Source organism: Corvus moneduloides, chromosome 1, assembly GCF_009650955.1.
Source record: "Corvus moneduloides isolate bCorMon1 chromosome 1, bCorMon1.pri, whole genome shotgun sequence".
Taxonomy (NCBI): domain Eukaryota; kingdom Metazoa; phylum Chordata; class Aves; order Passeriformes; family Corvidae; genus Corvus; species Corvus moneduloides.
The window spans coordinates 56,754,772-56,768,022 of NC_045476.1; the positions used below are offsets into that span (position 1 = coordinate 56,754,772).

The 13,251-nt window shown below is 33.0% G+C and overlaps 1 protein-coding gene across 10 annotated transcripts in view; it reads left to right on the top strand.

Moving 5' to 3' along the window:
• Window positions 1-13,251, top strand: part of DGKB (diacylglycerol kinase beta) — a 381,383-nt gene that overhangs the window by 148,676 nt on the left and 219,456 nt on the right. For 8 of the 10 annotated variants that reach the window (XM_032110604.1, XM_032110600.1, XM_032110590.1 and 5 more), the window contains 2 exons: window positions 3,951-4,049; window positions 11,602-11,634. In XM_032110604.1, coding sequence (XP_031966495.1) covers window positions 3,951-4,049; window positions 11,602-11,634 — 132 coding nt within the window. The remainder of the gene's footprint in view (window positions 1-3,950; window positions 4,050-11,601; window positions 11,635-13,251) is intronic. The other 2 variants (XM_032110632.1, XM_032110641.1) reach the window with 1 other exon arrangement.

Sequence of the window (13,251 nt, forward strand, 5' to 3'; positions counted from 1 at the left end):
GGTCATCAGCAATGATTAGTGTGTATTTAAGGAATGGTATATGCAGAATATTCTTAGGACTTCTTACTTCTGGCAAGCAAATATGCTTAAAGGTAAATTTTGCTTCATGACAATATCCATATGAAAACAATGTGTGCCACTAAAGAGTGGAATTCCCAGTCTACACTACAGAAAGATTATGAAAGAGTTTTCAGTACCAGGAAAAATCAAGGTCACTGTGACACTAGGTCTAATTGGCAATGTACTGACAGGCAAATGAAATTGAGGACATCTGGTAGGATACAGTGATTTCAACGTCTGGGAATAATAGCAGAGACAAGTTGATAATATACTAATCTGTGCACCAAGTCAAATATATACAACTTTTGTGCACTCCTTATTCAGCAGGAACCAGTAACTGGAACTAATGACATTCAGGGAACACTGCCCTTATAAGTGAGATCTTCATGCTAGAAGGAGCAATGCCAGTATTTCTGTTTCTAGCCAGGGCAGGATTTAAATCTAAATGGGGAGAGATTTCAGCCTTCTTCGCCTGTATTTGCTGGTTTTGCTGATGTCATTATTACTATTGTTACGGAACAGCAGTTGTTTGTTCAGTGCTTTAAATAATAATATGAGACTGAGGCATTAGTGAATGTTTGTTTTAGACATACAAGTTTGGATGTTTTATGAAATATTTTCTTAACACAAGAATGCAAAATATGAAACATCATCAAAGAAAATAGATCCAGGATACTTTCAGTGATAAGCTGTTATGATTACTTAAAAAACAATATTTTAGAAGAAAGCAAATATGTAGTCCAGATTGCTGTCAAAATTTGGATAATTTATGTAAAGAGTGAAACACCCAATCCAAAATGTTTTGCATGCAGATAATTAAACTTAGGCAATGGCTATATGTGTTTAGAAAGATAGATAAGGGTGTTCTGCTGTAGATATAGAAGTGTTTACATCTGTATAATATGTGTATATCATTCAAGAAATGTATATTTTGTAATATATATTGACTTTTAAAGTCAAAGGAAGTTGCAAATTCTGTCTTTCCTCAGTAGAAATTATTTTCCCATTATTTCATGTGAATCTGGACCAGATTTGTAAAGGTCTTTTACTCCTTGAAGTTGTACATCAAGATTCAGAGGATTTTCATAAGAATTGTTATTCACCAAAGAAGTACTGAGGAATTATTTATAATTGAAGTCACTCTAAAGAAAAAGGCTAAATTCTTTTGAAAATATCTTGGGTGCTTGTGTGCTTATTTAAATGCCTAAAGAGCTGTCAAGATTCCAATTAAAAAAAATGGGTGTGTGTTTTTTGACAGCTGAAATTGAAAATGTTGGCACTAAGGTTTACAATTTTTCAATTTATTTCCATCAGTAATTTAAAGATTTTTTTTAAAAGTAATTTTGTATTTCAAATAAATTTAATAATATTTTTATTTCATTTTATAGCTTCAAATGTAATTAGACACATAAATGAAGAATGAGTATTTTTAATACTGCAAATTATTTTTCAAACTCCTATTCACTTGCAATTCTCTGTATTCGATACATTCTATTGCAATAACTTCATTTTCTAATAGTAGCACCTTTATTACAGAAAAAAAGTGTTTTAAATTTCTAACAGATTCTTGAATGGATATTCTGAAGTTATATAATTATCATCACATCCTTCAGGCATTTTTCAACTCCTTGTACTACATATTTATGGCTTACAATCGAAGCACTGATTTGAACGCGTTTTAAATATCTGTCCTTACAACTTAATAGGGTCACTTCTGATGTCAAATGACTGACTCAAGTCCCAAAATTCAGAGGCGTTTTTCACTAAGGAGGCTTGTTCTACTGGCTTGTCAGCCAAATCCATGATCCCTCTTCCATATAAATTTCATAGCTCTCTACCATGGTCATGAAAATTTTCTTCCCCTCCTTTTCTCTCCAGCAAATACACTTTTTCCTGCTTTACAGGTTTTTGAGGGAGGTAATGTTTTACCAGAGATAGGTTTAGGATAACAGAGTTTTTGGGAAATGTATTTGAAACCTGCTAAAATACATTTTTTTTTTTTGAGAGGGTTGGATATTATTTTATATCTTTGTGTCCAAGTGTTATTTTCATGAAAGATACATTTCTTCTACCTTTTCTGTTATTTGCTATGTGTCAATTCTGTTGTCAGAGATCAGCAGAGACTAATAAGAAGATTAAGCTATTTTTTCACAGATAAGTTTGCATGCCACTGAGTTGCAAAGCTGCTAGTTACCACTGAATGTGTGAAGATACTTTTATTTGATGTAACATGGCCTGGTGTGCATTAATTATGGTACAAGTAGCCTTACCACTGAGGCAGAGAATTAGCATGACAAATGATTTAGATTACAGGGCTACCAAAATACCCTCACAATAAGGCTTTAATACTCAGAGTAAATTGAAACTCGTTAGACTTTTATTTTCTGTTGCTAAGTAACTGCCTAAAAAGGTAACTTCGCAGTATAAATGAATATGGACAAGGCTAATATTAGGTGCCATTCAGTTCAAAATTCAGAAATGTCATGTCAAAATTGACTGTACCAGATAATTTTATGAAGACCATATTACCAGTAAAGTTTATATACATCAGCAATTGGTACATTTTTATTGTAATTTTAATAGAGTTCATATGAGTTAAACCATTTAAGAGAAAGAGTCAGTCATTGAAAAACTGTGATTTACAGGTGCAGACCCTGAACTACAGATTTTGTAACAGCTTTTGATCCTGATGGACTAATGCTGTGTGCTACGTGTTATACTAGTTAAATTGCATGTTTATAAGATTTTTACCTCACAACTCCTGATATTTATTAGCCTGATTTTTTTTTGTTTTACTGTAAATATAAATATTTTTTTTTAAAATGTCCATCTCTATGGGAAGTGGATACTATCTGAACACTTTAATGTATTTTATTGAATCAATGCAGAGATGAAAATGCAGAATAATTTAGGTTGGAAAAGACCTTTAAGATCATTGTGTCCAGAGAAATAAACTTCACAAAATTTACGATATTAAGTTTATTTTATTCTGACTGTCTCTAATGATACTGTGAAGTATACCAATTAAATGTGAATGCTTTGCGTGATCCAAACATGCAACTGTGCCTTTGTACTGCATGGCTGAATATTTAGAGACATTTGAATTAAATTCTAAATTATGAACAAGAACTCTTGATTGCTAATGTAAAGTATTTCATCATTTATCATTAATTGTTACCATTTTATCTTCCTGTTATATACACATTTGTCCATTCAACCTCTGTAACAAAACGGAAGTCAACCACTGCTCTTCCAGTCAGCAGACTTGAGGATATTCTTTTCATGTTTTCAGAGTAGAACTAGTTATTGCTTTCAAGGAAACTGGATGAATTCTAAGCATAAATTAGAAAAAGGAGAGTAATTCTGGTTCCTCAGCACCCAGTGGAAGCCTCAACACAATCAAGACCAAAATTTACCTAATGAAGCTTAATGTAGGATATTCCTGTGTTCCTCTCTTATATTTGAATCTACAGTATCAGTTTCAGGAAGGAAACAGAGTCACACCAGTAGTGCCAAAAACTGCCTTGACTTGCTCACTAGTAGTAGAACAGAAGTTCCTGGCTCAGTGCAAGAAGCTCTCTTCTGAAATGAAGCTTTTGGTCACCATTAACAGTATGCTGGTGTTACTGTACTACCGTGCAATGTTCTTATTTTGTGTGCTGATCCACACATACAATTTCCCCCACTTTAATCCGTCATTCTTCACTTCAATGCAAATCTGCTAGTTTTTCCCATCCTAGGGGGCTTTCCACTGTAGTGTGTTTCATTTTCCTTCCAGTACTTTGGTAATCATTAATTTAATGAAACTCACTCCATTCTAGGATGCCCATTTCCTTACACTGTAATAGTAAAATGTCTAAGTTGAATCTTAATTTTCTGCTTTCATGTAGTTGCATAACAAGTGTGCTTCACATCTGAAACCTGAATGTGACTGTGGACCTTTGAAGGACCATATTTTACCACCCACATCAATCTGCCCAGTAGTATTGGTGAGTTGTCTGTATGTTAATTTCAGATGTAATCCTCTATCATATGCAGCATTAAAACACTGCTGGGACTGACTGCCAGGTATTTGTTAAATTCACAGGACTATGTGAACCTTAAACACAATGTGTAACCCTGGATGATGGGTTTATAGGCATAAGTGTGTTTTACCCTCTGCATATTGCATTTTCCTTCATGTGAGAATGAACTTTCTGTAGGGCATATTATAACTGAAGCTGACTCAGGTTTTATCACTTATTCAGACTGTACTTACCAGAAACTGTATAGGCAGGACACTTCTAGATTTTACATCTTTTATAGATCCAACTTCCCAGAATAATGAAGTTATTCTTATGGGCAGTTTTTGCTTGGGATGCATATTGTATATCTGCAATGCTGAGGTCTCTGATCTAAGCCGGAGGTTACCTAGAATGATGACACTGGTCTTGCAGTAAGCTATGCATCAACATTATGGTATATTTTATTCTGCAGTCGTGGACAGTAAATTTCTCTGTCCACAAAAACAATAACTCAATTCAATGAAAATAAAAATGCATGCTATGTGTAGGTTGCATAGAAAAGAGCTGACCATTTTATCATTAAAAAGGAGCTTTAGAATTAACTTACGTATTCACATATTAAATTGGATATTTTATGCTGATGAAAGTCATAGCATCATCGTATTCATAAGAGAACAGATGAGTGGTCCTCTTTAAACGTATTTCATAATAAGTGTAAGAAGTGCTTGAACTTAAGAAAATGTAATTTATTGAGGGGAGGCAAAAAAAGAAAATATACATCCTAATCTTAAACCAGTTGCTGATCATTTGGAATAATATTCATCCCTATTGTAAATTACTTGTTTTGTAATGAATCCTTTCATCTATTTGTTTATAAATCTGCTGAGGAGCAGATGCTAGGCTTTGGCCCTCTTCTTGTGTAAACTGGGATTATTCCATGGCTCTCAATGAAATAATCCAGTGGAAACCTGCCTTAAATATTTATGAAATATTTTAGATATTTTTTAAGTCACAAGAGTGGCTTTGTAATTTGTCGCTATGGTATTTTGGTATTATCTGGACAAGTTCTGATTAATAGTTACAAAATATTATTTTAAGTTTGTTGGATGATTATATTCTGTATTACCTTATTTAATTTTCAGGATTTGAGGTCATACTTTAAAAGTTTGCATCTGGAAACTATGATTCTGTTATTGGGCTATTGTTTTCATTTTAATGTTATTTATCATTTGCCATTGGTATAAACGGAATGAAACCTCAGCATGAAATTTTATCTTCAATTATATTGGTGTAACTACATTTTCTTTTCAGGAGAGGAAGAGGAATAGGGGAATTAAGATTTTTATTCCACAGTTGGAGTTTAGTTAAGTTGTTTAGAGGATATGTAAAACCACTCTAGAGTCAAATCACCCTCGAATAGGTTTGTTTTATCTCCAAATTTTCAAGACATAAGCAGAAGTAAATATGTTTTCCTGTGTTGGAATCATGTTACTGACAATGCAACACAAGACATGTATTTCAGCACAATTTATATTGTTAGGAATGAAAAATACTGTGATTTAATGGGGACTTCATAATTTTGCAGTGCATTTGTTCATCTACTAGTTTCTTCCAAAAATGCATTAAAATCCTGAGTTTAATTGTGTTACAGATACTACCTCACTGAATTAGCTAATAATAATTTCTTCTAAAAGTGATTGGTTATAGTGTGCATATAATTTGTGTTAGTAATTTTTTAATTAGTGTCTCCTGTTTCCTGTTATGGGGATTCCTTTTGAGAAACATAATACTTCAGTGTATGTGAGACCAGCATTCTCAATAATGACAGCAAAACCAGTGACTATATCCTTGTCAAAACTGTCTAACCATGCAATAGGAAGTGTGTTTGTTATCAGACATACAAATCTGACAGTGGAAGGGTCCTTCGCCCAGGTCACACATTTAGCTTCAGCGATCAGCTGAGCATTAATATTCTTGCAATGCAGTGTATACATGGAAGGTAAATAAAAGCAGATAAGCATAATGCTTGCTGTACCAGGCTTGTCCTTGAGTATTTTGAGGTGCCAGAGAATGTATTTTCTTCTCCCATAGAATATAGGGAAAATAGCAAGATGAAAAATCTTGTATTTTTGATCTCCTAAAAATGTTGGCCCTCCCTTCCACCTCAACTTTGGAAGTCTGGATTCCTTCCAGAAAACTGCAGAGTTCATCTCAGAACAAGATGCCTTCTCCTAAGTTTTCCTTCAAGAGTACAGGCTGAATCCCTTCTCATCTCTTCTCTTTTGCAGAATTAGGGACATTCATATTTTTGCCTTTTTCATCCAGCATTTCTCATGTCTCATTTCTTCAGTTCTTGTGAAGTCCAGCCTCAACAATCTCTGCACAGTAAAAGACTTTTTCAGACATTGCATTTCATAGCATCATGTATTATACCAGTGCTACCAAAAATCACTCAGATGACTGACTCTTAGTGGCTGGAGAGAGAACCAAAATGCCTCATCAAGTGAAAGTTGGATGGCTGGTCTAAGTTAAATAACGGCCCTCCGGTCTTCAAAACTGCACAAAAAAGAGCTTGTCAAATGTTATTCTTAAATACAATAAGCTACATTGTCAGCTGAAAAAGAAACAATGGGGAAACTCATGTAGTTGATACTGTGTACATCATGAAAACATCACATATCTGTCAAGATTCAATGTCTTATAAAGATTTTTCATATCTCACAGCAGTAATGTTAAGTGTCTTAGTAAAATAAGTCTGTCAACTTTAGTCCTTTTTACTTTCCTGTTTACCATATATAAGACTTGTTGTATGGTGAAGTTTTTTGTTCAAGTTAAATGAGTTTTGTTATAAACTGTGTGCAGATCTCAAGTGATAGTCTTTTAATAGATGTCAGATACACTTTAATGTTACTCTCTTTTATTTCAGTAACATTTTAATTAATTCATACTGATTGAATAAATGTACATTGAGACTTGTTTCCTAATGAGGGCACATTTAGAGGAAAGGTTTTGCATCATTCTGATATCCTGTGGGTAATTATATTCTAATTATATGGTGGGGGGGAAAAGTCTATAACTCAGTACTGATATTGTTCATTGGACCCAATTAATTACATGCACATAATGAAAGTTCATGATAAGGTTGACTGGCAGTGAGTTTAAAAATCTTTAACTCAATTGAATCCTAGCCTACCAGGAGTATAGAATTAGATCATAACCAGGTTTAAAACTGGGTATTGGAATGAGATGAGTGAGTAGTGAAGAAATCAAGATGGGTCTCTGCTTATGAGACAGTTTTCCTCACTCTGTCCCTTTATAAGGCAGAAAGGGAAAAATGCTAGCATATGTTTTGTCTTCATTTTATGCCTTCCTTTACTTTGCCCCATTTACTGATGACCATATAGGATGTTCTAATTTTTATTTATGTCTGTAGAAAAGTAATTAGATTTTCAATTTCCCACCCAAATAGATACAGCATTGGATAGTGACCAACCAATAAAAGCTTACTGTTTAATAAATAATGATGTGTATTTATTTTATAATGCATGATGATTTTGATTCTCCTATTGTATATGTGAGTTTTACAATGAATTTTTTCACTTAATTTCTAACAATTTTAATTGTTTTTCTAAAATTATAATTAAAACTGTTAATTGTGGAATAAAAATTAAATTAAGGAATAAATTGTAAAACATAAGGTACCCTGCTTATAATGTGAGCATTACTATACTGCAATTATCACTGTCCCCATAGTAACCAGTTTATTTCAAAGGGGGAGACTCTGGTATAATATTTAAGGTAAGACATGGAAAAAAAAAAATTAAAACTGGGTACATTTCTTTCTGTTTTGATATCCAACTTCATTGTTTTGCATTCTGGGAAAAATGGGTCATCATGATAAAAAGTTTGAAACAATATGCATTTTGTTTCTTTTCTCTTGTGAATGAATTTGACTTTTGTGTAGTGAAGATGTTATAACATTTTAGGACAAAGTCATCTAAGCATAAATAGAATTTATGTAAATATGGAATATAGAGATAAATTGATATATTTAAAATATATAGAATTTTTATACATCATAGTGTAGATCTGTTTATATACACTAATATAAAATACCATCATAAGTTGAATTCACTTGACCTCTTATTTTAAAATATAAATGACTACATATTTTGGAGGAGAAAACAGATGTATCTGATTCCTCTTTTATTTGGCATTTTGTTGTACAAAACCATAAATGTTCAAAAATCTTTTGTTTATCACTAGTTCTATTTAGGCATGTAGAACAATGTACACAGCAGATTACAAATATTTTAGATAGAAAATGTGCCTTATTCAACTATACAATATACATTATGATCTATAGCTTCAAACTTTTGTGTAAATATAACAAGTGTGTTGACATTCTGGCCAAAAGTAATACAGAATTAAAGTTGAAAATACTGTTTAAGAATTTTCTTTCACTATCAGTATCTAGACTAGATAGAATAGCTATTGACTACGTTATAATTGCAACATAGTTCAATAGATATTTCTTCCATGTCTGGTAATATGTTTTACTAATACTATTTTCCTGTGAGGTATGTAGACGTTATTCACATAGGAAAGCAGAGTTGTAGAGAGAGAAAAAGGGAATTAGCAGTGCCTGGTTGAAGAATGAGTTTTCTTAATCCCCTTCCCAGTTATTAATCCTAAAATGATTCTTCTGTTTTTATAATAGTAGAGATCAGTTTTAGCTCAGTTGAATCCAAACTCAAAATGGAGCACAGAAAGTCAGTGCTGTGTGTAAGCATTTTATGAGCAACTCAGTCCTTTGAAGTTGAGTACTAGTCTTATCCTGAGCTTCTGAACAAAGATACTATGAAAAAAAGTTATTTGAATATATATGCTTTGGGGGGGGAGTTGAAGTTAAGTCTGGTTGTTGAATATTAAGTAATGACATAGCAATTGAAAGAGATTTAAAAAACAAAACAAACCACTTTTTTCCTTTTCAATTGTGTATCATATTGCAGCTTCAGTTCTCTGAGAATCTAAATCAGACTTGAAATATAATGGTGTGCTTATCTACACTAAGAGCTTTTTCATTTCTTTGAAGTCAGAAGGAAATTAATAATTGCCCTGGAGGAAAATGTATCTTCCTAACTAATTAGCTGTTCGACAAACACAGTTCAATGTTAAAATAATAAGATGCTGATAAACTGAAATGGCAGCCATTCAATCATTTTAAGTTATATCCAGTAGCCTGCCCACAGCTCATCACTACTGTCTAAGTTTATTCCTTACATCCTCTCCCATTGGAGTTTAATATGATTTTATTTTCAAAATTCTTTTCCAACACTTTTGTCTTTCTTGGATGGTGTACATAATCAGCTGCTATAGCCCAAGTTCATTTTCAGTTGCAAATCCAGTTGAAAGTCTCGGACCATATATTGATGCATACATTGAATTGGTGCAAGATGTAAGGCGAGTTGTCTTCAGAAAACTGAATGAACTAAGGCCAACATGCTAAATGAGAAAGACTTGATTGTGAATTGGTGTGTAATTCTTTACCTTTTTACTTAGAAAAACTAAAGAAGCAGCACAAAGTACATTTAAAATGTTATCACATAGTGATTCCTTGTTCAGAAGAGGGAACAGTCAGCAGTTTTAGAAGTTATTCTTAAATGCCATATTCTCCATTCCAGCCTTGTCTTGTTGCATGTGTTTTGGCTACCAGTATTATGGATGACAAAATGTTATGTGATTTTTCCATTTATTTTTTTTTTTCTTAGCTGCAAATGCTTTTCTCAAGACAGCTCTCAAATTAAATGGAAGCCTTAACTTTCCTTTTATAGTATGGGCATGTGCAGCTCACTGGACAGTATTTTTGCTGAGAATTGGTTAATAATCTTGTCCACAGGATGACTTTTAGCTTCTGCCTAGGGATGTAGAGCTGGGTATTGTGCTACAGCTCTATGAGCTTTCAAGACAGCATGATGTGGTATTCTAATATTGGCTCTTTTGATTAGCATGTACACAGAGTTAGAGCTGGAAATGTGGAGAATTTATAAAATAAATTTTCAAAATAGTTTAGCTCATCTGAATCACAGTTACTCGGATGTGATATCTCATGGATACTACAGGTAGATTGCCCCCCATGGTTTTGGCATAGTGGCAATGTGTTGGGGTTTTTTTGGTTTTCAGGATTTTTGAAACTTTAATTCTCTTTGATTATTGTATAATTATGGACAGAAATTTCATGGAATGGGAATTTTTTAAGTAGGGTCCTGAATGCCATATAAGTTTACAAAATTACAGTCTAGGAGTACCTAATATTATTAATAACCTATTATTATTATTATGTTCTTAAAGATTCCCATTACATTAAACAAAATAGGTCTAAGGAATCATGGAGCAACCTTTCTTCAAGTTCCTTAAAAAAAACCCCCAAAGCATCAGTTTGGTATTCAAGTCACATATTTAAATTTCCATGGCCTTCATCTTGCAAGCATTTGAGGATATCTTTATTTGGTCTTCCACGCATTCCATCTGATCTTCTATGACCAAATTCCTTTGGTCAGTATCATTTAAGTTCAAGTTCTGGAGTTCCAGAATAAGATTTTTTTTAAATAACTATTTTAGTTTATGCATCATAACATAAAAATATACTTCTCTTGTTATGCAACCCCATGCCCAAACAGGGTGTATGCTTCATCTGAAAATATATGTTATAAAAGAAGCAATTATAATTTAAGAGAAGTAATCTCAAGTTTTAAGTTGTCACTTGGCAAACTGTGTAATGGTATTAAGCATTTACTAATGACTTTGCAATCCTATATAATGTATAGGTAAATTGTTGTTTCATGTTATGAAATATATTGATTTAAATAATCTTGTGTAGGAAATAATCTACAAAAATATATTTGCAGTTATTGATTAAAAGGCAAAGTGAGAAAAAGCAATTGTTCCTGTATTTGCCCTGGATTCTGTGTCAGCAGTTAAAATATGAAGAGCTATCTCTTTAGTAAGCCTTTAGTAACTATTCATCTGTTTTTATCCTAACAGCTATGATTGAGTATGATATTTCTAAACGTTAGTGTTTTGTGTAAAGGAAAAGATTCTACCTCTATATAAAGAAAGAATATGAGCAGTTTTTGAGGATTAATGATGCATAGCTTGTTAATTGTAGCAGAGGAAGGCTTTTTAAACAAGATTCCTTGATTCAGATGAGGATTCAAAGACTTGGAAGATAAAATAAAAATAGCTTTCCAGGTATCAAGTATCTCTTTTTGCTATTCAAAAGACTAAAGTCCTCAGGTTTTGTAATATTGTTAGCTGGTGTTAAAATGATCCCACACATACTTTCCAGAGTATAAATTATATAATATGACAGCCAAACATTGGGAAAGTACACTTGTGCAAAAGTGTAACAAAGTACCGTGTGCGTTTTTGTTAAGTATGACTGCTGCAAGGTAACATTCCTTGTGAACACTCTGTCCATGCCCTTTGCCATCCCAGCTGTTTGGTGTTGCAGCCTAACATTCTCTTTTTCCAACAGACGCTTCCCACTTTAGGAGGTTTGCTCCCTGAGGTGCGTAGCAGGAGGCGTCCATGAACGCTTGAGTACTAACAGTTCATGATATTGTACGTTCTTTCTGCTATGAAGTGCATTTTGGGGCTGAACCAAAAATCTAGAGATGATATTCTGGGTTATTATTTGCAAAGTCCTGTCTTACTTGTCCATTATTTTCTGATTTGGAATATGGGATAGATGCAATTGCATAGTTCTCACCTGGCAGTGGTCTCTCTGGAGCAGTATGAATGGTAGAAGCTCCAGCTAATGAATATTGACTTCAAAGTGGGAATTCAAGGGAGAAAATAAGATATGAGAAGTGCAAAAAGGGGTGGAAAAAATTTTTGTTGTGGTAAGTAGTATTTTGGAAGGTATGTGCTCTGGCACATATCAAAAGCACAAAAAACTTCATTCTTTGAGCCATCAAAATGTACAATAGCGTCTAAAATGCTGTATTCAGTACCTCTGTCAACCTCATGCATGTTCACGAAACAAAATGGTTCACAGGTACATTGATCATTTTGTATGCTTTATTTAGCAAAATATTAAAAATAGCACAACTGTTAGAGAAATATTTCTTACCTTGAAAGGTAAACTTTGCATTTTATAAAACCATTTTATAAATGCATGTCAAATTTTTCTTAACATTATTAGAATTTTTAGCCTGTTATCCATTCTTATCTTCCTATGTTTTTGTCTCATTTAAAAATTGCATTGTTTATTTCCTGACACTCACCGATATCTTAGTAATATTGTAGTTCCCAAAAAGAAGATACTCTAGGTCAGGCACAACTGGTATTTCATATGTAAGAGAAAGGGTCTGTACAAGAATATTTTTAAAATATTTTTTAATGAAGTGGTAAATCTTTTTGTGTTCCATTAACAGATTTATTCATTAGAATTATGATACAATTTGTCACATTATGTCATACAAACTAAGTCAAATCCTCACTAGTGTGACACATACCTAAAAATTACAGAATATATAACTCTAGGAAATCTAGAATCTCTTGTCAGCTTCTTCAGCAATGTTTTAGAGAGATTTGGTAGACATGTTGACTTGTATTGTGATATCATACTAATATAAGATGGGTGATATGAAATACTTTATTTGTACTTTCTTCAAAAATCGTCAGTGATGAAAGCAGAGTTTCAATGTTAATGAGATCAGGTATCCATCTTTGACCATATTATTAACAGACAATTCTGTATCATGAATATACTTTTTCCTTTATGTTATGTGAGATATATGACCTAATCTTGTATTGTCTTTTTGAGTCAAGCAATGGTTTTCTTATGGGACAGGAAATATAAATTGGAGAAGGAATGTTTTTAATGCAGCAGTCATAGGTCTAAGGCCGGCTGAGGGTATTTACTGCTTTTTATATCATGCTGTATTTGTATCACCCCAATATCCAAAACTTTGCTTTGGGTAATTGTTACTGTGTTTTACTTGAGTCATTAATAACAGCGAGTTTGGGCACAGGTCTTAGCAGTGTGTAAATACTTTTCCTCTAAATAGTAGCATGATACATGCAAGAAGATTTTTAGTGCCACACTTTATAAGTAGGCCTCTTTTTAATGTTTTTTTTAACCTCTAAATGCACAAACTCAACGTGCTGAACCTTACTTTCT